Source organism: Falco biarmicus, unplaced genomic scaffold (assembly GCF_023638135.1).
Source record: "Falco biarmicus isolate bFalBia1 unplaced genomic scaffold, bFalBia1.pri scaffold_30, whole genome shotgun sequence".
Taxonomy (NCBI): domain Eukaryota; kingdom Metazoa; phylum Chordata; class Aves; order Falconiformes; family Falconidae; genus Falco; species Falco biarmicus.
In genome coordinates, this window is record NW_026611861.1 from 1,986,738 (window position 1) to 2,010,329 (window position 23,592).

At 50.4% G+C, this 23,592-nt stretch overlaps 1 protein-coding gene across 1 annotated transcript; it reads left to right on the top strand.

The window, feature by feature from the left end:
• Positions 1-22,159: 22,159 nt before the first annotated feature.
• Positions 22,160-23,140, top strand: LOC130143485 (olfactory receptor 14C36-like). The gene has a single exon (XM_056326167.1). The coding sequence runs from the start codon at positions 22,205-22,207 to the stop codon at positions 23,138-23,140; it is 936 nt and encodes a 311-aa protein (XP_056182142.1). The 5' UTR covers positions 22,160-22,204.
• The last annotated feature ends 452 nt before the right edge of the window (positions 23,141-23,592 follow it).

Below are 23,592 nucleotides of genomic sequence, written 5' to 3' on the forward strand. Positions count from 1 at the left end.
TTCTCATTGTCCCCTGGGACTCACATCCCTTCTCCTTACGTCAGACTTCTCCCCTCAATTCTGCAGGTGGGTGCTGCAGCTCCTTTGCACCATCCCCACCAATTTGCCTTAGAGGACAGGCTGCACACAGGTGCAGAAGAATTATTCAAATCTGCAAGCAATGTGAAGAATGATCAAATGTCATAAATAAGCCAACACCCTCCACAAGCAGGTGCCATGTCCAAGCTCTCTCTGATGAGGTGCCTTTCAGCAAGGGACACTCTTATGAGAAATCTTTTAGGTGCTAGATACAGAAATATAGATCTAAAGACAAGGGAAGAGTTGGGTAAGGAGACAGTTTGGCTGCGGGGAGACATGCAAGCTTTTCCTTCCTGAAGTAAAAACAGCAGCACAGGTGAGACGTACCTAAAAGACCAAAGAATAAAGGGAGGAGAAAACAGGTGAATAACTGAAAGAGCCTTTGCTGAGACAGTCTGCTGAAAAGATGACTTCAGAAGTCGTCACTGTCTCCTGCTCAGGTACAAATATGTTAAAGATGAGAGAAAATAGGGGCGTGGTATAACTAATACCAATGGTGAAGTTCTGGTATAAAATCAGTATTTCCTTGAAGTATCGCTTTTGAAAGCTCCTTGAATTGGCAGAGGTCACTTGTGAGAAAGGACAAGTAAGTGTTGCAACTGTCTTGGAAGGAGTCCGTAAGTGCAGCTCGGGGAACCACAGGCTGCACGGACCCCCAGTGGTGAGGGGTGTGCCACCAGTTAGAGTCCCCTTGGCTGACATCGCTGGCACCTGAGCGGGTAACTGTCCAGGTGGATTTTCCAAGGGTAAATCCTGCCTCGCCAACCTGACAGCCTGCAGTTGTGCGTGAGGAGCTCCACAGTGGATGTCATTTCCCTCAGCTTCAGCAAAACTCTTGTCATGGTCTTCATCAGTGTTCTTCTGCCCAAGCGAGGCCATGACACTCTGGGTGCGAACAGAAAGAGATGAGTAAAACACCAGCGGGATGGTCAGGCTGAGAGAGCAGTGGGGAAGGGCTCACACCCCACCTGGAGGCCACTGGGACATACTGGGGCAGTGTGGGCTGAAGAGGGTCTCAATCAGAAAGTCAGCCAAGTAACGACAATCACACCAATGTGGCTACATATCGTCCTACTTTATTTAGCAACTTTGTCATATTTATACTTCTAATACACTGTTCACGCGGCAGCTGCCTGACAGTCATTGGTTGTCGGTTACGTATTCATGTTACTTGTTGATTGGTTGTCATGCTGCAAGCGCCTAAGAAGGATGTGCTAACCTAGCGGTTTTCATATCTTGCTTGGCACCCGGCCTTGTTCTTGTACAATGCTCATTATTCTTTATTCTGCCTATTCAAGGACAGTACAAGATCTTCAAAGGAACTTTGTAATCTGCAGGCCAGGGTTGTCCAACTCCTGCAAGGGGACAGTATGCCCTTGTTCTGCCAAGAATTCCCCTACACATCCCCCTTTTTCTTTCTGGATAACCCAGGCTCTATCAACGATTGATTCTAAATCTTTCTTCAAACAGGAGAAAATACAACAAAAGATAACAAGCACAGCAAAGATAATAACAAAAATTTAATCCCTTCCATCAATAAGGTTTTCGACCAGCCAGTGATTCCCCATCCCGTAAGCCAATTGTCATAAGGATTTTCAGTAAAACTGAGTTTCTTCATATTATCTTGTAGTTGGGAAAGCTTTCTGTGAATGGACTCAGAATGATCAGCAAGATTCATAGAGCACATTCCCTCAAAACCCTCACAGCCGTGTCCTTGTGCTAATAACAGAAAATCAATGGCAGCTCGATTTTGTATTAAAGCATGTCGTATACTGTCGACATCAGTGGTGAGTCATCTAATACTCTGGAGGTAATGTTAACTTGTTCTCTGTCCAACAAGCCAACTGTCTCAACTGAGTGAGAGCCTTGGCAGAAGCAACTTGTGGTGTAAAGAGTGATGCTAAAATGACAGATGGACGTTCCCACAACTCAACATCATCTGTACATTCAGGTCCCAATTGGTATACACTACGTCTGATGCGTTTAAACTTGTTACTTATGTTAAGCATTTGATGGATACCAGGGGCAAATAATGTTAGTTTGCCAAAGCAGCATGGTCCTCCCGGTGCCCTTGCAGGTACGGCGGGCCAGGCACCATCTCCACAAACGCGGAATACTGCCCGAGGCAACATCTTTGCTTTTTCATTTGTCTCACCAGACCATGAAACAGGCCAAGTCCAATCGTTACAGTAACCGGTGATGTTATAATGCCAGGGGGACCCAGGGGCAATTCAAGGATTATCATTTCTTGTTTTGTGGATCCTAAAATTACCTGAGTCAATGTCTTTCTTGTAAAACCCCCAAAATAAACAGTAGTTTCCCAGCATAGATCCTAAGATGTCAAGCTCCTGAGGTTCCACGCCGGTAACATTCCGGCCCTGAGCAATTTGGAACGCTTGAGCCCCCGAGGGGTTTCTTGGAATACCAAGTGATTGGCACCAATCGGCTTGCACAGACCCACTGTTGATGGTGCAAAAGTCATTTGCTGCTTGGTCGAGGTAGTCGGAGTATATTTTACCTGTTGTCCAGTGCCCAAACTCCTTCATATGGTTTAAAGGGACCCCAATCAAACAGGTATGAAATGGGTCAGATGGGGTAGCTAACGGTAAGTAAAATGAATCTTGCCCTGTCTTGTTGGCCCAGGTAACCCACATGTTCATTTGTGGTTGGACAGGAACCCATGCTGTTCCTTGTGAGGGCATGCTGATGACTCCTATCAGCCCTACAATCAGGTCAAACAATTCCATTATCTCACAATCTTGTTCCCAACTGACAAAACAAGCACCACAAGCCAAGAGCTTGTGTTTTCTTTGTAGCTAAAACAACAGTTAAGTTTTTTGTCAAGGCCCACCAAGAGATAGCTTCTATTCTGCTGTCAATACTTTCTGGCATCCATATTGCTGGAAAATGTTGACTTGGCTTAGGGTTCAAAAATTCCCTACAAGTATTTTCAAAAGTAATATTAGCAAAGCTCTTTTGACAATCTAAGTACAAAGCATTATCATTTCGCAAGCGGCTACAACCTATAACAAAATTCTGTCTACAGTTACCACAACTTAATATTATTGCTGCTCGTTCCCTATAGTTTTCACAAACAGCATTCTTCGTATTACAAGTTTTTTTCAACGCAGCATTACAAGCTCGTGACCCAAATGATTGTCTTCTCGCTGCTGTCAACAGCACGTCTTCTATGGTGGATGGGACTGGCCCAAGTTCTGCACAGAGTTTGTTAAATACTGGTTGGAGATAAAGCTGTCATCTATATTTTCTCCGTTCTTCTGGAGTTGACGTGCAGGGCGGACAAATCTGCTAGGGACCCATAGAGGTCCTTTATCTGTGGAAACACAAAAATACCCTCTACCGATGAACAACACTGGACTGGGTCCTTCCCAGTTGCCTGTAGTCATGTTCTTATAATGAACCTGTAACCCAGGCATGGCCTGTGTTTGACTTCCCTGAATAGCCTGATGATGTATAACAACGGGGGCCCTTCTCTTCCTTCTGTCAGGGACAAATAATTCAATGTAAACAACACCTTGTTTAATCGCTTGGTTACATCAGTCTTTTCTGGCGTCTTTCATGTCACTTAGCTGTTGTCCATGTGGCATCACACTCCATTTGATTGGTCCCAGAGTGGCGCCCACACACTGCTCCCCCCTTGTGCGGGCATCCTGCTTTCTCTCATCTTTCTGTCCAACTCTCTTATCTCTCTGTGAATACAGTTCTTTATCTCTCTTGGCCTTGCATATGTCCTTCACAACACCTGCAGCTTGTTACGGCTTCGGCCTGCTATTACAACAGTTACTTGGTCTGGATTGCTCATTATATGTCTGTTCCAGCCACTCCACAAATCCCCTTTTTGTTTTTGAGTGATCCAGACCCCTTTTATCATTCAGTCCATCATTCTCATAAAGCAATTCCACACACAACCCAATATCATTAAAAAGATTACAATGGCAATTAATACCGTTATCCCGTGCAGAAACAAATCTTTTAACCCTCCAGTAATTCCTAAACTCTGTAGCCAGTCCGTTAACCTGTTCTCAGTCTTTATGGCTTGTACTTTTTTTTTAACTCAGCAAGCTGCTTATGAATAGAGTTCGAGTGATCAGTCAAATTCATACAACACTTCCCTTAGCGCTGTCCACTATAGGCTATTGTCTACTGTTCATGCTGTTTCCTTATCTTCTACAGGTGACATCACATTCCTCCTTTGTTCTGTCTCATCCTAGTTTCTTATCATACTCCCTCAAAGTTATTTAACTCTTTGCTGCAGGATCAAAGCTGCACATCGTTAAAGCAAGGCCAAAGCTGCACTTTATCTACGTTAAAGCAACCCACTGTCTCTGTTCTGTACAATTCTACAATTCCCCCTTTCTGTTTTTGAACAGCTAGTACCAGGTTTGTCATGCTCTGCAGGGCCCTTGCAAACAGGACGGCAACCAAGGCAACAGCAAACAAACAATACTGCCAACTGTGTGAATGGATGCCAAAAAGGCTGACGTTTTCTCAGATTTTGATAGCATGTTGCTGCAGTGGGGCACCTAAAATCCATTCAGCACATACCATCAAAATCCTCACAGCCATGCCCTTGAGCCAACAAGAAAAAGCCAGTAGTTGCTCTGTTTTGTATGTCATAGCGGCAAATTTGACTCAGATTCTTAACTGCCTACCAAACAAGGTGATTTAACTCTTTAATGCTTTCCCTGCTGTTACTTCGGGTAAGAGAAGAACCGCTGCAATACATTCCCATCAATTCCAATAATCAACTGCATCATTACATGATTCATCCAAAGTTATATTGTGTTTGAGTGCATTATGCTTATCAACATGTTCACGTGTTGATTTATGTGGGTGTCATGGTCCCGTCATAGCCTCCTACTGAACTAGCATCTACATAAAGACAACTATCGACATTCCAAGTGCAAACAATATCAACTTCTTTTGGATTAACTTTATACAGAGGTAATCAATTATCCCAAATATCAAGGCTTTCAGTAAGATTCTTCATTCCCTACATACATTCACTTTTTGCAACAATGTCTGCAAAGTCAGTTTCAAGGAAGGGCACACCAAACAAGGACTGGTTCTGTAAGGAGACCCACACATCAGTTGTTGGGTTGACTGGCGGCAGCCGTGCTCCCACGATCCGGCACGCTAATCTCAGGCCGCACACAGCGAGCAGGTATCCATGGCGGACCTTCATCTGTAGAGACACAAGCATAACCTCTCCCCCAAGTTAACATCCATGCGGTCCTGACCACTGCGCGGTACAAGGGTCTTTTGTGCCTACTAAGACGCCTTTGTGCTTTGGCTGCTTATTACCAACTGACACAAAGTCAAAATGGGAGACACCGCATGGTCGGCAGAGATTTTCAAAAAGTTCAAAACATCAGCATGCTTTCTCTGAACGTGCCTCTGGGGTCATTCCCTTCATTCCCTCTTTTTTTTTTATGTAACCAGAGAGACTTTCCCATAACAGAGAAGCCCTTATTTACATCTCTGAGCCTGGACACAAACCGCAGCTGCATGCACCACCAGGCTCAGGGCAGAAATCATTCAGCAGTTACATAGCTGTATATCACTACACGCATGCAGACACCTATTTATCACTAGATAACCGTGTTTATCTTTCCTACTCTCCTTCACAATACCCAGCTGTTCTCTCATCTCTTGTTAGGTCAAATATTCTCCAGCTTCCTCTCCTACATCTCTCTCCAGACATTCTCTATCCTCCTCTTTTTTGCTTGTTAATTCCAAAGAGGCAAAGGGTGTGTGTAGCTGGGTGACCATGACCTGATTTATGTTACAATCAACTAAACACTGAATACAGGAAAAAAAGGTATGGGAGTTATAAGGCAAACATCAATAAGGTGGTTAAAGATAATTATAATAAATCCTGTAATACTTTTGAGTCATGGCCCAAAGTTTCCCAGCCACGAGAAGAGACCAACGGCATCCCGCCCCTGGCTCTGCTGCAGATTTTTGTTTAAGGCTTTTAAGTTTTGTATGCTTTTGTGGATTGATTCAGAGTGGTCACTCAGATTCACATAGCACATCCTATCCAAGTCTTCACACTCGTGTCCCTGTTTTAATACTAAAAGTTAATAGCAACTCGGTTCTGTAGCAAGATATGACGGACAGAATCAACATCTGTTAAGAAGCCAGAAAAAAAAAAAAAAGAAAAAAAAAGAATAGTATTTGTGGTATTACTTTTTTTAGCAAGCTAGCAGCCTAATTTACTAAGCAAGTTAAGAGTGTGTACTATTCTACAGAAGAGATTAGAGAAGCAAAAAAATGTGTTATGCTGCATTGCAGAGCACAACCTGAGAGTTACAGTCAGCTGTGAGTTCTGCGTTATAATCATTTTGACACATGTTGGCGTTGTGATTGTGAAAGTTGCCATTTACAATTTTCATTGGCATTATCATAGCTGGTTGTTTAAAAAAGCAACCCTTGAGCTTCCTCATGCTCGACTTGTTGCAAAATATTCTGAAGCCGATCAATAAAGTTAGTACATGACTCTTTAGGACCCTGCAAGACTGTGGCGAATGACTCGCTAGAGGCTCGCCCAGACTCCCCCATCCTGACTGCCTTAATAGCCATCTCCTTCATCTGCAAATAGTTGTCCCTGGGATACCTTGCCTGGGTCACAGAATCAGCACAACTATTTTCTCCAGCCAACTGCTCACAGTTAACAGCAATTCCCCAATTAAGGTTTTCAATCAAGGCCACTACAGGTAGCTCACAAAAATCAGATAACCCCATCATAAACTGTGTCAGAGTTAGTACCATACAAAGCAATGACTTCCAGTCATGCAGTGTGAGTGTATAAGGCTCTGCCATCACTTCAAGAAGGGACATGGCAAAGGTATTATGAATCCTCCCTTCCCCCACTGCTTTAACTCTTTAACAGCCTCGTATTGCACAGGCTGCCACTCTCGAGGTTGCTTTATCTGACAAAATACTGAACATGCCATAGCGACTTCCAAAACCCCTCGCTTAAGCACTTCCCACTTGCATTCCTGCCACCAATCCCTCAGACCCCCTTTCACCCTCCCCGAAAGTACAGCCAATAAATCGGGAGAGGCGGGGGGGGCGGGGGGAAGGTCTAATTCCTTGTCCAGATCTATAGGACCTGGATCAAAAGGTTTATCAGTGTCAATGACATCATTGTCCGAGTTGTCCTGTTCCTGCGCTTGGTCCTGTGTTGTGAGGGTCGCTGCAATCAGTGACAGGAGCTTTGGGGGCAGAGGAGGTGTGGACAGAATCGCCATCGCTGACGGTGTGTTGAGAAGAGTCTTGCTGTCGGTGGAATAAACAGCTTCCTGTGGTCTGGCTCCGTTAGTAGAATTAGTCCATACTTGGCAAAGAGTAGTTGGAATTTGCCACCAAGGTGCTAAATGCATTCCCGATGCAGAGTCCCCCTCTGCGGCAGCATCATACAATTTTCTGCTGAACACTTTCATTTCTTTGAAAGTCTCTAAAGTTTTTTGGCTGCTCACCTGTCTCGATGCATACAGGTGTTATCCTCGGGGTTTAGGTTGTCTGCCTGGTCCAGCCAGCAAGACGATCGTTCAGCCAAGACATCTCCTCCAGAACGCAGCCCTCTTCCACAAGCTGTCTTTTTTATCGACCAGTTCCGTCCTTATTCTTCCAAGGCTTGGGAACACCACCATAGGGGTCACCATTTGAGGAGACTGAGGCATGGGCTCCTGGATCTGACTAGAAGACCCTTTATGAGTCCATATACATCCCTCATAGGGGAAGACAGTTGATTCCCATGTTTCCCACAGCTCACCTCTCAGTTCCAGAGGGACTTCAGTTGCCGGTTCCTGCTTCCTTTCAGCAGCTCATTCAACGTTCTGTGGGACTTGCAGCCTGCCGCTCAGCCTGGCGGTTCATAAACCCATCACATCGGGGTCTCCAGTTTGCTGCGATGGATAGACAGGATGCTGTTTGATGCTTCCCCTTGGCACCATCTGTTCTTCATCTTCTTATCTTTTCTCGGCCAGACTCATCCTGTTGGTTGTTATCTATTCACCCTCCTTATCCTCCCAGGGTTTGTAGCCATCCCCCCAAGGTTTGTGGCTACAAGCTCCAGCACGTTCCTTTCAGCTAACTGGTTGTTACTTATGGTCCTGATTTCCAGGCCCCCTCCTACAGAGGGGCGATAGTGAAGAGGGGGTGATGGCACAGAACATCTCTGTTGCTCCTTGCTCCTCACACATTTCCTCTGCTCCAGCTTGGTTTCTCTCTATGGACCCCACCATCTTTGTGGTCAAAGGTATATGTGTTATATTTCTTTCTGTCTTTACTTTACTCTTTGATGATACCAGAATGACAGAGAATCGAGTTTGGAAGAGACCTCTGGAGGTCATCCAGTGCAATCCTCAGATGAGGCAAGCTCAGCTTGAGCAGGTTGTTCAAGACCTTGTCTAGGTGCGTTTGGAATATCTCCGGGGATGGACATTCCACAGCTGCTCCTGGCAATCATTTCCATTGATTGATCACCCTCAGAGTCCAAAATAATTTCCTTGGGTTCAGATGGAGTTTTATCTATATTAATGTGACTTTCAAAAGGCTCTTCTTCTGCAAATGGAACTGTCTATGTCTCTCACGCCTTCTTCCTTTGACAGATGCCCCAGTCACTTCACCAGCTTGTTGGCCATTTGCAGAACTTGCTTTAGTAGGTCAACAACTCCCTTGCTCTGGGAAGCCCAGCCCTGGACACGGCACTCCAGATGTGGCCTCAGCAGTGCTGAGAGGAGGGGAAGGGTCACCTCCCCCCATCAGCCAGCGATGCTTTTCCTAATGCAGCCCAGAGGGCCGGGTGCCTTTGCCATGAGGGTGCATCGATGGCTCCTGCTCAGCTGCTTGTCCTCTGGCACCCAAAGGTCCTTCTCTGCAGAGCTGCTCTCTGGCCAGCCTGCCACCAGCAGGATAGCCCCAGGAGGGCTGGATCACGGGCTGGCCTCCTCCAGGGGCTCTCTCAGCACCAGCAGCAGCATCTTGCCCATCCTGGAGATGAGCTTCAGCTCTGGCACAGGCCGCAGGGTGCTACAGAGTCACCTGGGAGAGCAAAGCCCTCTCCTGCCAGGGCTGCGCAGCCCAGGCCTGTTGCCCTCTGGCCTCGGGGACTGCAGCCCTTGCTCTCGTGGTGGGAACGTCCTTCATCCTTCTGCTGCCCCCTGCCACCCGCTCCAGCATCCTCTGCTGGGCAGCAAACCCCTCCCACACAAGGGCTCCCATCCCTGGGTACCGGTGTCCGTGTGACAAGCCTGCCCTTGGCCCTGGTGCCACACCTGAGGTGCTGCAGCCCACATGGGCCCCAGAGCCCACCGCCTGGGGCGTGGGCAACAGGAGCCCCCTGTGCCACCACAGAGCTGTGACATCAGTGCCGTAAGCGCTGAGGAGGGGCAGGGCAGCTCCCACGCCTTTGGTAGGGGATGGAGACACAAGGTCTGTGGGGGAGACCTACGGGAAAGATGAGGGGAGGGGGACGCTCTGTGCGATTTCAGGGCAGCTCAGATACATGGAGCTCTTGTATTGGACAGGCAATGAGGTTGGGTGAGAGCTTGAGTGTGGATCAAAGGGGAGAGCAGCCAGGGTGGCACTGAGGGAGGAATTAGTTGTGGTTTGACACTGGCCAGCACGCAAATGCCCAGCATCTGTTGCTCACTGACCCCTTACATGCCCAGCGTGATGGGGGAGAGGATCAGAGGAAAACTAACAGGTCAGGAAAATAACGGTTCAACAGGAGAAGCAAAAGCTTTGTGTGCAAGGAGAGCAACATGAGCAATTCGCTCACTCCTTGCCATGGGCAGCAGGGGTTCAGCCATCCCCAGAAAAGCTGCTCTTCAGCAATCTGTCAGTGACACGGGAAGACAAATACCATGATCACAAATGTCCTCTTTTCATCCTCCTTTCCCCGAGCTGTTATTGATGAGCACAACGTCCTGGGATATGCAATATCCCTGTGGTCACTGGGGGTCAGCCGCCCAAGCTCCTTGCATCCCCCCAGTCTCCTTGTAGCGCAGGCAGGGTGTGAGAAAGAGAAGCCTTGGTGATTACTCTGCAGCGGTGGCCAAAACACTGGTGTGTGGTCAGCGCTGCCTTGGGAAGAGATGCAAAGCACAGCACCAGAAGGGCTGCTGTGAAGAAAATGCACTCCATGCCAGCCCGAGCCAGGACAGAGCGACAGGTCATACAGTCAGGGTGAGGCAGGAACAATGTCTTCTTGAAATGACCTGAGGAAACCTGTGGATCACAGAGCCTGTCTCTTCTGGGGGAATCAGTCTCCTTGGTGATCACTGCACAGGTAAGCAAGGATGCCAGGAGCCCAGGTCTTTGTGGGAGAGTCCCCCAGACCAAACAGGCCACCCACTCTGATGCTCATCTGCACCTGGGACTCCCCAAAGACGACAAGCTGCTCAGGGATTTGAAGACCAGGGCCACCTTGCTTCTAGTAGTGTGCAGTTGTGGTGTCCCTGATGCCCAGGCATGTGTGGATGGAGAGCAGCAGAGCACAGCCCAGGACAGGAGGGAAGGAGAACCTGGCCTGCTGAGGGCACTGGCAGGTGGGATCCCATGGGGGCAGGGCCCTGAGAGCATCCCTAGGCCTTCCTGGCCCTGACCAGCCTCACCTGGGGCCTCCACCCAAAGCTTTGTCCATGGCTTCGGGAGGCCATTGAAGCCAGGCAGGAGATTCAGCCCCAGCACAACCTGTGCTGTAGGTGTGCGGGTCTCCAGGCACAACCATAGGCACAGCCTGGCCTGTCCATGGACCCTGTTCCTTTGGCCTTGCAGGCTCACTTTCCAGGTTTATTCCGAATGGGCTGTCCAGTGAAATGACACTATGACCCTCCAAGTCCCAGGCTTCTCTGCTTCCTTTATTCACATCAATTGGTCAGTTGTTTGGAGGAGAGGAAGGAAAAGCACATGAGATTGCTGGGTGTCAAGAACTGAAAGTGGGAAGCAAAACTGTTACCTTCGCCTCTTTTCTTAAAGGTCTTCATTCTTCCACAGCAACCAGAAAGCACTGAGATTCCTCTACCTCCCCCACTTCTAGCAAAGAAGTAGAGAGCTTCCAAGTAGAGCTTTTTTCCCATTTTGTTTACAGCTTCAAGCACCCCATGCTCTGGAGATAAATCATTGCATCACCTCTGGCCAAGAACGTCCTTGTTTCCACATCTGATGACTGCCTATCACACTCCTGCCACACAACACAGTTCCAATACTGGATTCAACTTCCTGGCAATGTCCTCACTGTGACCGGCAGGTGCTCCCGAGTCCTCCCCTTGTGCAGGCTGAACAAGGCCCTTGCCCTCCGTTTCCCCTCCTGGGAAAGTGTTCCACCCCTGAGCCTCTCAGTGACTCTTCACTGAACTCACTCCCAGTCATACACATCTTCCTTGCTGTAATGGGTTCTCTCTGGGGCCATTGAGAAACTTCTTCTCTCCTTCCCTCCCCAGTCAAGGCCAAAATATTAACACAGCGGTCTACATGTGGTGTTATGAGTGATGATAATGTGGAAAAAATAATTTCCCTCACTCCCTTGTCAAGGCACCTCTTCATACACTCCAGGGCACGGCTGGCTGCCTCTGCTACCAGGTCACGGGGTGGGATTGTGTTTTGCCTTCTGTCCCCCAGCACCACCAGGGCCTTTTCTGCACAGACACTGCCCAGCCAGGCAGGTCCCAGGCCCTGCAGCTGCAGGGTGTTAGTCCACCCGAGGGAGGTGCAGGCTCTGCCCTTGGTCCTTCCTGCATCTGTGCAGCTCCTGACAGGGCGGCCACCCCACCTGCCAGGGTTCCCCTCCATGGCATCCCTAGGGCACAGGGATGGTCCTCTCAGTTTGGTGCCACCGACAGACACTGTGAGAGTTGCCTCCACTGGATTATCTTTCCAGCTCTTAAACTGTAAGCAGGAGAGTCCCCTGTGCTGCCCACACTGCCCCAGTATGTCCCAGTGGCCTCCAGGTGGGGTGTGAGCCCTTCCCCACTGCTCTCTCAGCCTGACCATCCAGCTGGTGTTTTACTCATCTCTTTCTGTTTGCACCCAGAGTGTCATGGCCTCACTTGGGCAGAAGAACACTGATGAAGACCATGACAAGAGTTTTGTAAAGCTGAGGGAAATGACATCCACTGTGGAGCTCCTCACGCACAACTGCAGGCTGTCAGGTTGGCGAGGCAGGATTTACCCTTGGAAAATCCACCTGGACAGTTACCCGCTCAGGTGCCAGCGATGTCAGCCAAGGGGACTCTAACTGATGGCACACCCCTCACCACTGGGGGTCCGTGCAGCCTGTGGTTATTTGAGTGGCTTTTCTGGACTCTTCATAAATGTTTGTAACACCTGCTCATCCATCCTCTCTCACAGGGGACCTCTGCCTATAAAAGGAGGTTTCCAAAGGGATATTCCTAAGAAATACCAATTTTCCTCCAGAATGTCACTACCACTAATCCTTTATACCATCTGTCCTTAATTTCTCTCATCTTCTACATATTTGCACCTGACTAGGAGACAATAACCACTTCTAGAGGATGTCTTTTCAGCAGACTGTCTCGACAATGTCTTTTTCCATTATCCTTCAGGTTTCTCCTCCTTTTTTTCTTTGGTCCTACAGGTGCCTCTCACCTCTGCAGCTCGTTTCAGCTTCCAGGAGAAAAAGTATATGTCTTCCCACAGCCCATCTGTCCCCTATAACCAGATATTTCCTTGTGATTAGATCTATCTTTCCGTATCTGCCAACCTAAAAGATTTCTCATAAGAGTGTCCCTTGCAGAAAGGCACCTCATCAGAGACAGCTTGGACTTGACATATTCTTGTGGAGTGTGTTTTCCTATTGATGACACTTGATCATTCTTCACATTGCTTGCAGATTTGAATAATTCTTCTGCACCTGTGTGCAGCCTGTCCTCTAAGGCAAATTGGTGGGGATGGTGCAAAGGAGCTGCAGCACCCACCTGCAGAATTGAGGGGAGAAGTCTGACGTAAGGAGAAGGGATGTGAGTCCCAGGGGACAATGAGAAAAAGGGTGGTCTTGGGGACATTCAGAGCAAGGTTGTCCATCTGGTGTTAGACCTCAAGGGACTGCATTTCCTACCAGTCCAGACCTGATGAGGAGACCCTCTGCATCATTATCACTTGGAGATTGCTGCTAGAACCTCCCCTCTAGCCTAAAAAGTAGCAAAATACAACCTATGAAATGAAAAATAATCATTTTGAAGTGCACTTTGAAATCCTCTCTCTTATCTACATGAATGGAACAGATTCAATTAGCTGCACAGGTCTTCAAGACTTGAAGGAAATGAGAAAAGGCAAATACCTCATTAGGGCCTTGGGGGCTCCTGCCATGAACCTGAGCTACTGAGAGCAGACTGAACCAACCACTGAAGGAATGTAAGTCAGAAGCAACACTGAAAATACCTTCAAACATTGATGGGTCCCGCTGAGGGCCATTGCTGACAAAGCGTCCCCATGGACTCGTTAGAGTAGCTAATTAGAGGCCAGACCTGCAGGCAGGCAAAGGTACTGTGTCAGTGGCTGTAATGCTGCAAAACACATTTGGATTTTTTTATGAAGCAGAAAGACCAAGCCCTGACCCCCAGGCTCTTGGAGGGCAGAACATAAGACCCTCCAAATCAAGTTCTATGTCACAGGCCTTGGTGGGAGAGGCAGCTGCCATTGCCAGGGGGACAGAGGCCTCAGCCCCCTGTGGGGCCATTCAGCCTCGCTGCAGCCCTGGGCCGTCTCCACTGCAAGTTGCCCTACACTGTCCATGTGGCACCTCTTTCCACTCTGGGGGTTGACTCTTCCTTGCTTTCCTACCCAGCATTCACATCCACATTTCTCTGCCTTTTCTGGAGTTTCTCCCCTCATCCCTGCTTGTTCCTTGAAACTCAAAGCCGTGGGACGATCCAGGCTCCCTCTGGGTGAACTCTGGCATCAGAGGGCAAACCTCAGAGAATACCAGTTGTTGCGTATACGTAGATCAAAGTGGGAGAAATTCTAGAGATACAAAAAAAATTTGGAAGCATCCTAATATTTGTCATGAGTCCCAGGAAGTTCACACCTTCTATGAAATTGAAGAAAATATGCTGATGTCCTGGTTTCCTGATTTACAGCTATTGGTTAAAAAGTTCATCTCCAGATGCCTTTCTCCTCTTTCTCTTTGATCACTCCAATCCATTCTACCTATGTAGCTTCTGCTTTAAGGTTCAGAGTGGAAAAATTGGACTGTCTTTCAGTAGTGTCTCTAATATTCCCTATGGGCAACTCTTCAGTTGTCGCAATAGACCTCATGGGGATTTGCTTGAACTTACAATACGACAGCTGAGAAATTTATTTTTATTTATTAATTTCTAACCCACTCCCCCAACACACACCCTGATAAGCAATCCCTCTTTTATTCCTGTTTACACCCTCTTCTCTAAAGGAAAGCAGCCAATATTTACTGCCAAGCACTTCCTATATTCACCTGCAGAGCTGGTTGGAGAAGTCAGATGTCAAGTGATGGAAGTGCCATGGGGCTGAGGAGATAAACAGTGGGGCTGGGGAGGTGAGAAGTCAGGCTGTCCACGCAGTGTTTAGCTCCAGGGACTGCTTTTCCAACCTCGGCACAACTCCTCAGGAGGCATGCTGCATCAGTTGCCATTAGAAAAGTCTTCTATCACTTCTCCATAGTGGTCATTACCTGCCTTCCTCTTTAACTATACTTCTGAAACTTATTAAGTGTTCAAGCCTTGAAGACCAGATGTCCCTGACGGAGGAGACAGGGCTCGTCAGGGCGTTCTCCCTCGTCATGAGCCCAGGGTGTCTTTGCTGCTGTGGACTTCAGGTGTTCAGAGGAGCCTGAAGAAACCTCTCAAGAACACCAAGTCCGGAGCAAAGCCCACAGTCCCTGGAAGCGTTAATGGGCCCCACTGAGGGCCATGCCTGAGAAAGCCTCCCCATGGCCTTGTTAGAGCCCGTCCTTGGGGGCTGTGAGTGCAGGAAGGCAAAGGCGCTGTGCAGGCAGCTCTGCTGCTGAGCAAAGCCTTGGCTTGCTTGATGAAGCAGAAAGGCCAAGGCGTGACCTGCAGCCTGTGGGGAGGTCGGTGCTGTCCCTCACAGAGGGCTCAGGGCTCTTCCTGGGGACCATGGAAGGTGGGCATCCAATGCCCAGTGAAGGACAGCAATGGCACAGCAACTTCCAGCTTCCCCATGGGGCTGCAAGGAGGCAACGATGCCCCCGTGCCGTGAGGACATCATGTCTTGTCATGGCCCTCAGAGGCAGAGACAGCTGCCATAGCCAAGGGGACACAGACCTGGGTTCTACTGGTGCCTTCCAGCCTTGACAGCGCCCTCTGCCCTCTTCACCACAGGCTGTCCTACGTGGTTGGAGCCCTGCCCCTGTTGCCCTGCAGGCTGTAGGCACCATCTCGCTGCCCTGCCTTGCTCTCACCCCAACATTGCCATACCTTCGCTGAGGTACCTCCACTCTCACCGGCTGTTCCTTGAAACACAAAGCCATGGGCTGATCCAGGCTCCCTCTGGCTGAGCTCTTGCACCGCAGCAGGACCCTTGCAGTGACAGTTCCTCCTCCCGATAGCCACTCTCCATTTGCAACATTACACTTTGTGAAATCTTTTCCCCTCTCCTCTTTTTTCCCACTACCCAGGAAAGCTTTACCACCTCAGGAACTGCCCTCCAAGCAGGGAACCTAACTCAATAGCTATTTTTGGTGGTCTTTCCCCTCAAAAAAGTGAAGTCACCTCCACATGGTCTTCTAAACCACATGGCTGCTGCTGGCCTTTCAGCTTCTCCCAGAGACGTGACCAAGCCACATGCCTGCTGCTGTCCTCTCATGTCCACAGGCAAAATGGACATGACAGCCTGTACCCCAGCCCTTTTCCTGGAGAGGTCCTATGCTGTAGCTTGGCAGAAGGACTTTCCCAGACATGTTCCTGTTGCCGGCCTGTCACCTCCAGAGACAGAACTGACCTCACAGGCCCCTTCACAGCCAGGCATGTCCTCCTGCATGAGGAGTTCCTGAGAATCAGCTGTCCTCCTCATAGCATACCCCTCTGTCACCCTCATTCTAACCCATGACCTGGCCACAGAAAAGCAGCCTTGTTTCGTTCAGATTTCTCAAATGCATTTCCCACAGGCCATTTCTATGGAGAAATATTCTTCACATGAACTTCCCTAGTTGTGTTGACATTTTTTATATATGCTCTTATAGCTCTATGGCTTCTTTTTCCAGGTTGGACTGACCTCTGGAGATCGTTGTATCCAGCCCTCCAACTGAAGCCGGGTGACCTAGACCAGCTTGCTCAGCAACGTGTCTAGGTAGGCTTGCAATAAATCACGGAAGCATAAGAACAGAGAATCATTTAGGTTGGAAAAGACCTTAAAGGCCATCAAATTCAACCATTACCTCAGGACAGCCAATTCCGTCACTGAACCATGTCCCGAAGCACTGTGTCTATGTATTTCTGAAACATCTCCAGGGCTGGTGATTCCACCAGCTCCCTGGGCAGCCTGTTCCAATGCTTGACCATCCTTGCAGTGAAGATGTTTTTCCTCATATCCAATCTAAAGCTCTCCTCTCTAACTAGAGGCTATTTCCTCTTGTTCTGTGACTTGTTATGTGGCAGAAGAGACCTACCCCCACTCATCTACAACCTCCTTTCAGGTAACTCTAGAGAGCAGTAAGATCCCTCCTGAGTCTCCTCTTCTCCAGAGTAAAACCACTTTTCAAAAGAAAACCGTCTTTTCAGACACTCTTCAACAGACCAGGGCTCCAAACCCTTCACCAGCTTTGTTGCCCTTCTTGGACGTGATCCTCAGCGTTTCTCTTGCAGTGAGGGGCCCAAAATGGAAACACAGTGTTCAAGGTGTGGCTTCAGCAGTGCCGAGTACAGGGGGTCCATCACTGCCCTGGTCCTGCTGGCCACACTGTTTCTGATAGCAGACACGATGATATGGGCCTTCTTGGCCACCCGGGCACACTGCTGGCTCTTGCTCAACCATCTGCCAACCTGCACCCTCAGGGTACTTCCCCACCAGCCTGCCTTCCAGCTACTCTGGCCCAAGCCTGTAGCGTTGTGGGGGGCTGTTGTGACCCACGTACAGAACTGGCACTTCTCCTGGTTGAACTTCATACAATTGGACACATCCAAATGGTCCAACCCGTGCAGATCCCTCTGCAGAGCCTTCCTGCCTTCAAGGACATCAGCACTGCTACCCCACTTGATGTTGTACACAAACTCACTGAGGGTGCACTCAATCCAGACCATTGATGAAGTTCTGAAGCAGGACTGGCCCCAGCACTGAGCCCTGGGGAACACCACTCCTTATGGGCCGTCACCTGGATGTCACTCCATTTACTACCCCTCTTGGGGCTTGGCTGTCCAGCCAGCTTTAACCCAGCATGGAGAACACCCACCAAAGCCATGAGCAGCCAGTTTCTCCAGGAGAATGCAGTGGGAGATGGAGCCAAAAGGCTTTCCTAAGGTCCAGGTAGACAGCATCCACAGCCTTTCCCTCATCCACTCGGCAGGTCACCTTGTCCCAGCAGGAGATCAGATTCATCAGGCAGGAGCTGCCTTTCATAAACCCATACTGGCTGGTCCTGACCTCCTGGTTTTCCTGTGGCTCCTGTGTGATGATGCTCAGGACGATCTGCTCCACAACCTTCCCTGGCACTAAGATCAGTTTGACAGGCCTGTAGTTATCCCGATCCTCCCTCCTACCCTTCTTGTAGGTGGGCAGCACTTGACTAACATTCAGCCTTCTTGGGCCTCCCCAGTTAGCCAGCACTGTTGAAAGTCATCGCTGTGGTGAGGCAATAGAGAAACAGACCAATGATTTTCAAAGTGTCCCTGCATCACGGGATGTCCATTGTCAAGGACACAATCAAAAGCACCTTGTCCTTTCTGGGTATAAGGTTCACCGGAACCACAAGTCCTCTGGGGCTGCAGAGGCATCACTGGCAGCAATGCCTTCTCCTGCAGCACTGCACAGTCCAGCCCTGCGTGTCTCTGGTCCCAAGGACAGCATGGATTGCTCTCCTTAGGGACATCTCATTTCACCTTCACAGTGACCTCTGCCCACCACCCCAGCATGCTCTGCAGCAAAATATTTTGCTTGTGTGCGACCTTGGACACTTGGTACCCATTATTATTTTTGTAGTTACATGTCTGAGCTTGGCCCAGGTGACACAGGTGTGGTTCAGGGTAACTGCTCTGAAATAACCTATATCAGGGAGAGGAAGGGGAAAAGTCTTATTTAAGCAGCATGAGGAAGCCTTAGGATCAATAACCTCACATCTTCTTGGGGAATTTAGAGATCCTGTGGGTTTACATGGCAAGGGTTTGGGAGTGGTTTGGAGGTGTTTGTAGGGCTGGCAGAGGTGAGAAGAGATCAAGAGCTGACTCCATGACCATAACAGCGACTTTCATTTGACTCCAAAATGGACCAGCCCCTGCCCAAACCTGAGCCAATAAGCAATCGCAGTGGCACCTCTGTGATACCCTATGGCAGAAAGGACAAAGCAGAAAGGGAGAGGAGTGAGAATGATGTGAGAGAACAACCCTACAGACATCAAGGTGAGTGAAGAAGGAGGGGAGCAGCGAGACAGAGGCTTGGTGGGATCCTGCAAGCCAGTGGTCAAGTAACCACCTACTGACAGTCACAGGGCAGCACAGTGACAATGCTCCTTTATGTGTCTGTAGGTTGTTTACATCAGTATTCTAGCACAGCCGCCAGATGGGCCAACAGCTGTGATGCTCCCCTGGATCTGAAACCCTGCATCATTCGTGTCCACCTTGGTACTAGGAGCAAAGCAATGGTGGAGTCTCGTCTCCCAGGGGCAGTGAGGCAGGAGAGCAGCAGAGTGCAGGCCCCAGGTCATACACTGGCAGGCTGTGGCCTGTGCAGAAGGAGGGAACACTCCTTCGGGTGCCCTGGAATTGCCTCACCGGTCTAAACCGCGTGGTGGATGCCTGGGCTGTTGGAGGCTGCTGTCCTTGCCGAGCAGCTGTGCTGAGCTCTGCCACCTGCCTTGGCACTTGGTTCCCTCAGTGTCACAGCTCTGTCTGCAACAGGACGGGCTGCAGCTGCCTCTGCGTGGGCCCCTGGCTGAGGGCACTGCTGCACATCTGGGCTGAAGCCCCCCAGCTGTGGCACCAGCCCAGCTCTGCCTGGCCATAAGGCAACCTGGTACCAAGTGTCCCCGAGCCCGGGGGTGCAAAGGCTTTGCTTCAGAGCAGAGACATGGCCTGGGCAAAGGAGAGCTGAGTCTTGAGCCCTCGGACTGTGCAATGAAGTGCTGAAATGGGCTCTGCAGGGCTTACTGAAGCACTGAAGACATCCTCCCTGCCCCTGCCTGCAGAACCACCAGACACACACATGCACACACACTCGTTTAGGAGTACTTGGATCCTTTGCTGCAGTTCTCCTGGTGTCCTCTCTAGTAATGGGTTAACAAAAGTTGATACTCCTGCAGAAAACTTTTTCTAGTAAGGGAATTGCCACTGCTGGAAATAAGTGTGTCCCCCCAGGAGAGGCAAGGCCCGTGAGGGATTGCCTCATCCTGCTGCCCAGCAGGTTCCCCTGCAGCCCCAGGGACACCTGGAGGGAGCCCAGAGGGGCAGAGGAGGGAGGCAGGGAGAGCTCAAAAGCAGACCTTGGTGGGGGGCTGCTGAGAGCTCCCTGCTGGAGAAATCTGCAGAGCCCTGGAGCCGGTAAGTGTGTGGCTGCAGGGCAATGCCTCTGCAGTTCCTAGCCGGGTCTGCAGCAGCTGGGCCCCCCCAGCCTGTGGGACCGTGTGGGAGCCTTTTGCTGTGGAGGAGGCCAGTGTGCTGCAGAGCAGGGCTTCCCTGCTGCAGCGTGGGAGGGCCAGGGCATGTGGGCTGCCTTGTGCCAGGGCCGGCTGCAGGGCTGTGAAGGTGGCTGTGCAGGCAGGGGTGCCCAGGGCTGTCCTTGCCAGCAGGGTCCCTGCAGCCCAGGGGGCTGTGTGCTGGGGCAGGGGCTCTGCCGCCTGCCAGGGGCAGCTCTCAGCCTGCCGGGGGCTCCCGTGCGGCTGCGGGGAGAAGCTTTGTGTGCAAGGAATGACCCCCACACAAGGAAGTGCTTATCTGTTGTTAAGAGGGTGTTGTGTGCTTCAGGGCTGCTCACAGCTTCCGCTCACTGCCAGAATATTTTCCATTGGTGGTTTCAAAAATTAGTACAAAGCAAGGTTAGTGTAAAGGTAAAGTACTTTCTTGAGTCTGTTTCCGTTTTATACTCTTGGGGAATGGGTTGGAATACACGATGAAGGAGTTCTTAATAATGACAAGTCCCCTAGACTCCTGAATTGTAACTTTGAAATATCAGAGGGTTTTATTTGAGTCTTCCTATGTGCATTCAGTCACTCCTTTCCCACGGACAAAAGGAGCTTTGCCTTTGCTGGATCCACCAGGCTCAGTCTCACCTGACCATTATTCTACCTGCAAACGAGTAACCTGCGCCCAGCCAGTGCCCTGCAGACAGGCAGCTTTGTGTAGGGCCAGAGCACAGAGGTTGTGATGGGATCTGTGAGCGCTGACGGGGAAAGACCTGGCACAGGGAGATACCTCCCACAAGGAAAATCTCCTGGCAGAAGCGATATGATCAGGGAATGAAAGGAAACTTCAGACAGAATTGTTGTTGAAGGGAGAATCAGAAAGCTCTCTCTGACCATGTGCAGTGCAGACCCCTTTCTCTGAGGCATCCCCCTGGCCTGCCCTCCCCCCAGCAAAGCCTCTGCCCTCAGGGCTGGGGGTCCCGAGGCGTGAGCCACCCCCTCTGCAGCCAGAGCTCCAGCAGAGCCGCGGTGCAGCTCTGCAGCCACGTGCCCCGGTCCCTCTGCAGAGCACAGGGGCTGAGAGCAGCTGCCCGGCAGTGTTGGTGTGTGGGAGGTGGCGAGCAGAGCTGGGCAAGGGCAACGCTGCCCTCAGTGCCTGGCTCGCTCGCCCTGGACACTCTTACCTCGACCTTCAGTGCAATTTTACTTCTTTCTCTGCCGTTTTGGGTTAGTTTTATTCTCTAGCTCTTGCTGTCAGGCTCTCTGGGGATGGGTGTTTCAGCTGCAGAGTCACACTCTGACCTTGTGGGTCCTCTCCTGCAGGTGTGTCCATGGGAACAAGTGTCCCAGCTTTCCTCTCAGCTGTGGGGCTGTGGGCAATGCCCTATGTGGGGCTGGGCAATGGGCTGGTTCTCCCTGAACCTGATGCTCTTGTTAGGGCACTTGGCTACCTCCTTGAAGTTCCCTTCCAAGCAGCGAGTTGCCCTCCAGAATGGAAACCTGTCCCCTCGCACCCATTAGTGATCTGAAAGCCCCACGTAGAGGCGTAGAGTTTCTGTGATGGAGAAAACACTGTTGGGGTGGGTGAAATGAGCTGTGTATCCTTTGCTGTGGGTGGGATGCTGAGTTCTGATGAAAGTCTACAACCTTTACTGGTCTGTGGTGGGTCAGTCCGTTCTCAGCAGTGCCTTGTGGTATTTCAGGGTAACATGGGAGTGTGGCCACCATTCATCTCAGGAAGGTGCAAGCCCATAGAAACTGGGAACCAGAAGGACAGACCACCTCCCCTCACTGGGCACTCACCCACAGGCAATCCTCTTGCCTCACAGACCTCACTGTGTTCCCCCGGAGGGCAGCAAAAATGCTCTGCTTTTCTGACATGTGAAAATACTCAACAGGAGAGATGGGGGGGGAGCTGTGAAAAAAACTAAAGCTCTCTTACAATGCCTTCACCCTTCCCGTTCCTTAGCACTGGCGCTGCAGACGCTGACCAGCCCTTCTGCGTTGGCACTGGTTTCAGAGGACAAAGTTAAACACCAGGACTGGTCCCTGCCCCCACCCACTGCTGCAGAGTGGGGCTGGCTGGTCAAGAGCCTGTGGGCAGATGCCCTGCTCTTCATCACCCACACGGCCAGCACCAAGCAGGGCTGCAGCCACACAGCTGCAGGAAGGTCTCCGAGAAAAGAGAGGGATGTCTGTGTGTGACGGGGGGATGGTCTGTGGGAAATGGCTTTGATTTTGCTTGCAGAAGTCTCCCCTAAATTATCACTGTCTTTTTCTCCTGTGACAGGACCATATGCCCAGAGGCAGCACATGTCCAACAGCAGCTCCATCACCCAGTTCCTCCTCCTGGCATTGGCAGACACGCGGGAGCTGCAGCTCTTGCACTTCTGGCTCTCCCTGGGCATCTACCTGGCTGCCCTCATGGCCAATGGCCTCATCATCACCACCATAGTGTGCGACCACTACCTGCACACCCCCATGTACTTCTTCCTCCACAATCTCTCCCTCCTCGACCTGGGCTCCATCTCCACCACTGTCCCCAAAGCCATGGCCAACTCCCTCTGGGACACCAGGGACATCTCCTACTCAGGATGTGCTGCACAGCTCTTCCTGATTGTCTTTTTCCTTTCAGCGGAGTGTTCTCTCCTCACCGTCATGGCCTATGACCGCTACGTGGCCATCTGCCAGCCCCTGCACTATGGGACCCTGCTGGGCAGCAGAGCTTGTGTCCACATGGCAGCAGCTGCCTGGGCCAGTGGGTTTCTCTATGCTGCGCTGCACACGGCCAATACACTGTCACTGCCGCTCTGCCAAGGCAATGCCCTGGGACAGTTCTTCTGTGAAATCCCACAGATCCTCAAGCTCTCCTGCTCACACACCTACCTCAGGGAAGTGGGGCTAATTGTGGCTGGTGCTTCTTTATTATTTGGCTGTTTTGTTTTTATTGTTCTGTCTTACATGCAGATCTTCAGGGCTGTGCTGAGGATCCCCTCTGAGCAGGGACGGCACAAAGCCTTTTCCACGTGCCTCCCTCACCTGGCCGTGGTCTCCCTCTTTCTCAGCACTGCCATGTTTGCACACCTGAAGCCCCCCTCCATGTCCTCCCCATCCCTGGACCTGGTGGTGTCAGTTCTGTACTTGGTGGTGCCTCCAGCAGTGAACCCCCTCATCTACAGCATGAGGAACCAGGAGCTGAAGGACGCACTGAAGAAGCTGATGCAGTCAGGTGTCTCTCAGCAGCACTGAACTGCCTGAATCTCCTCACAAGGCATTTGCAGGTCATCTCTGGAACTTCCTGTGCATTTAGCATTTAATCTGTGACAATCCTGTTTGTTTTGCAATGCCTGCATGGAGTCCACTTCCTCAAGGCAGGAACCTAGCCTGTTTGACCCAGAGGCCTTTATCCGTGTGCTTTGGGGGATGGTGCAGCTAGACTCCTGTGTCACATCTATGTAATAAAAGAGTTTTTTCCCAGTACTGATATCTGGGAAGTGCCTGGTAGAGGAAAATACCAGTGTAGATTTAAGCTGGGTGAGTCTGCATGGTGTGGGCACACAGCAGGTCGGGGCACACAGCAGGTGTGCAGATCTAGGGGTCATGGTGAAGGAACCAAGGCAATTAAGGAGAAGGACTGAGGGGCCTGCTCTGTGCCATATCCCCTGGACACACCACACAAGCTGCCCCAGATTCCCCAAGAG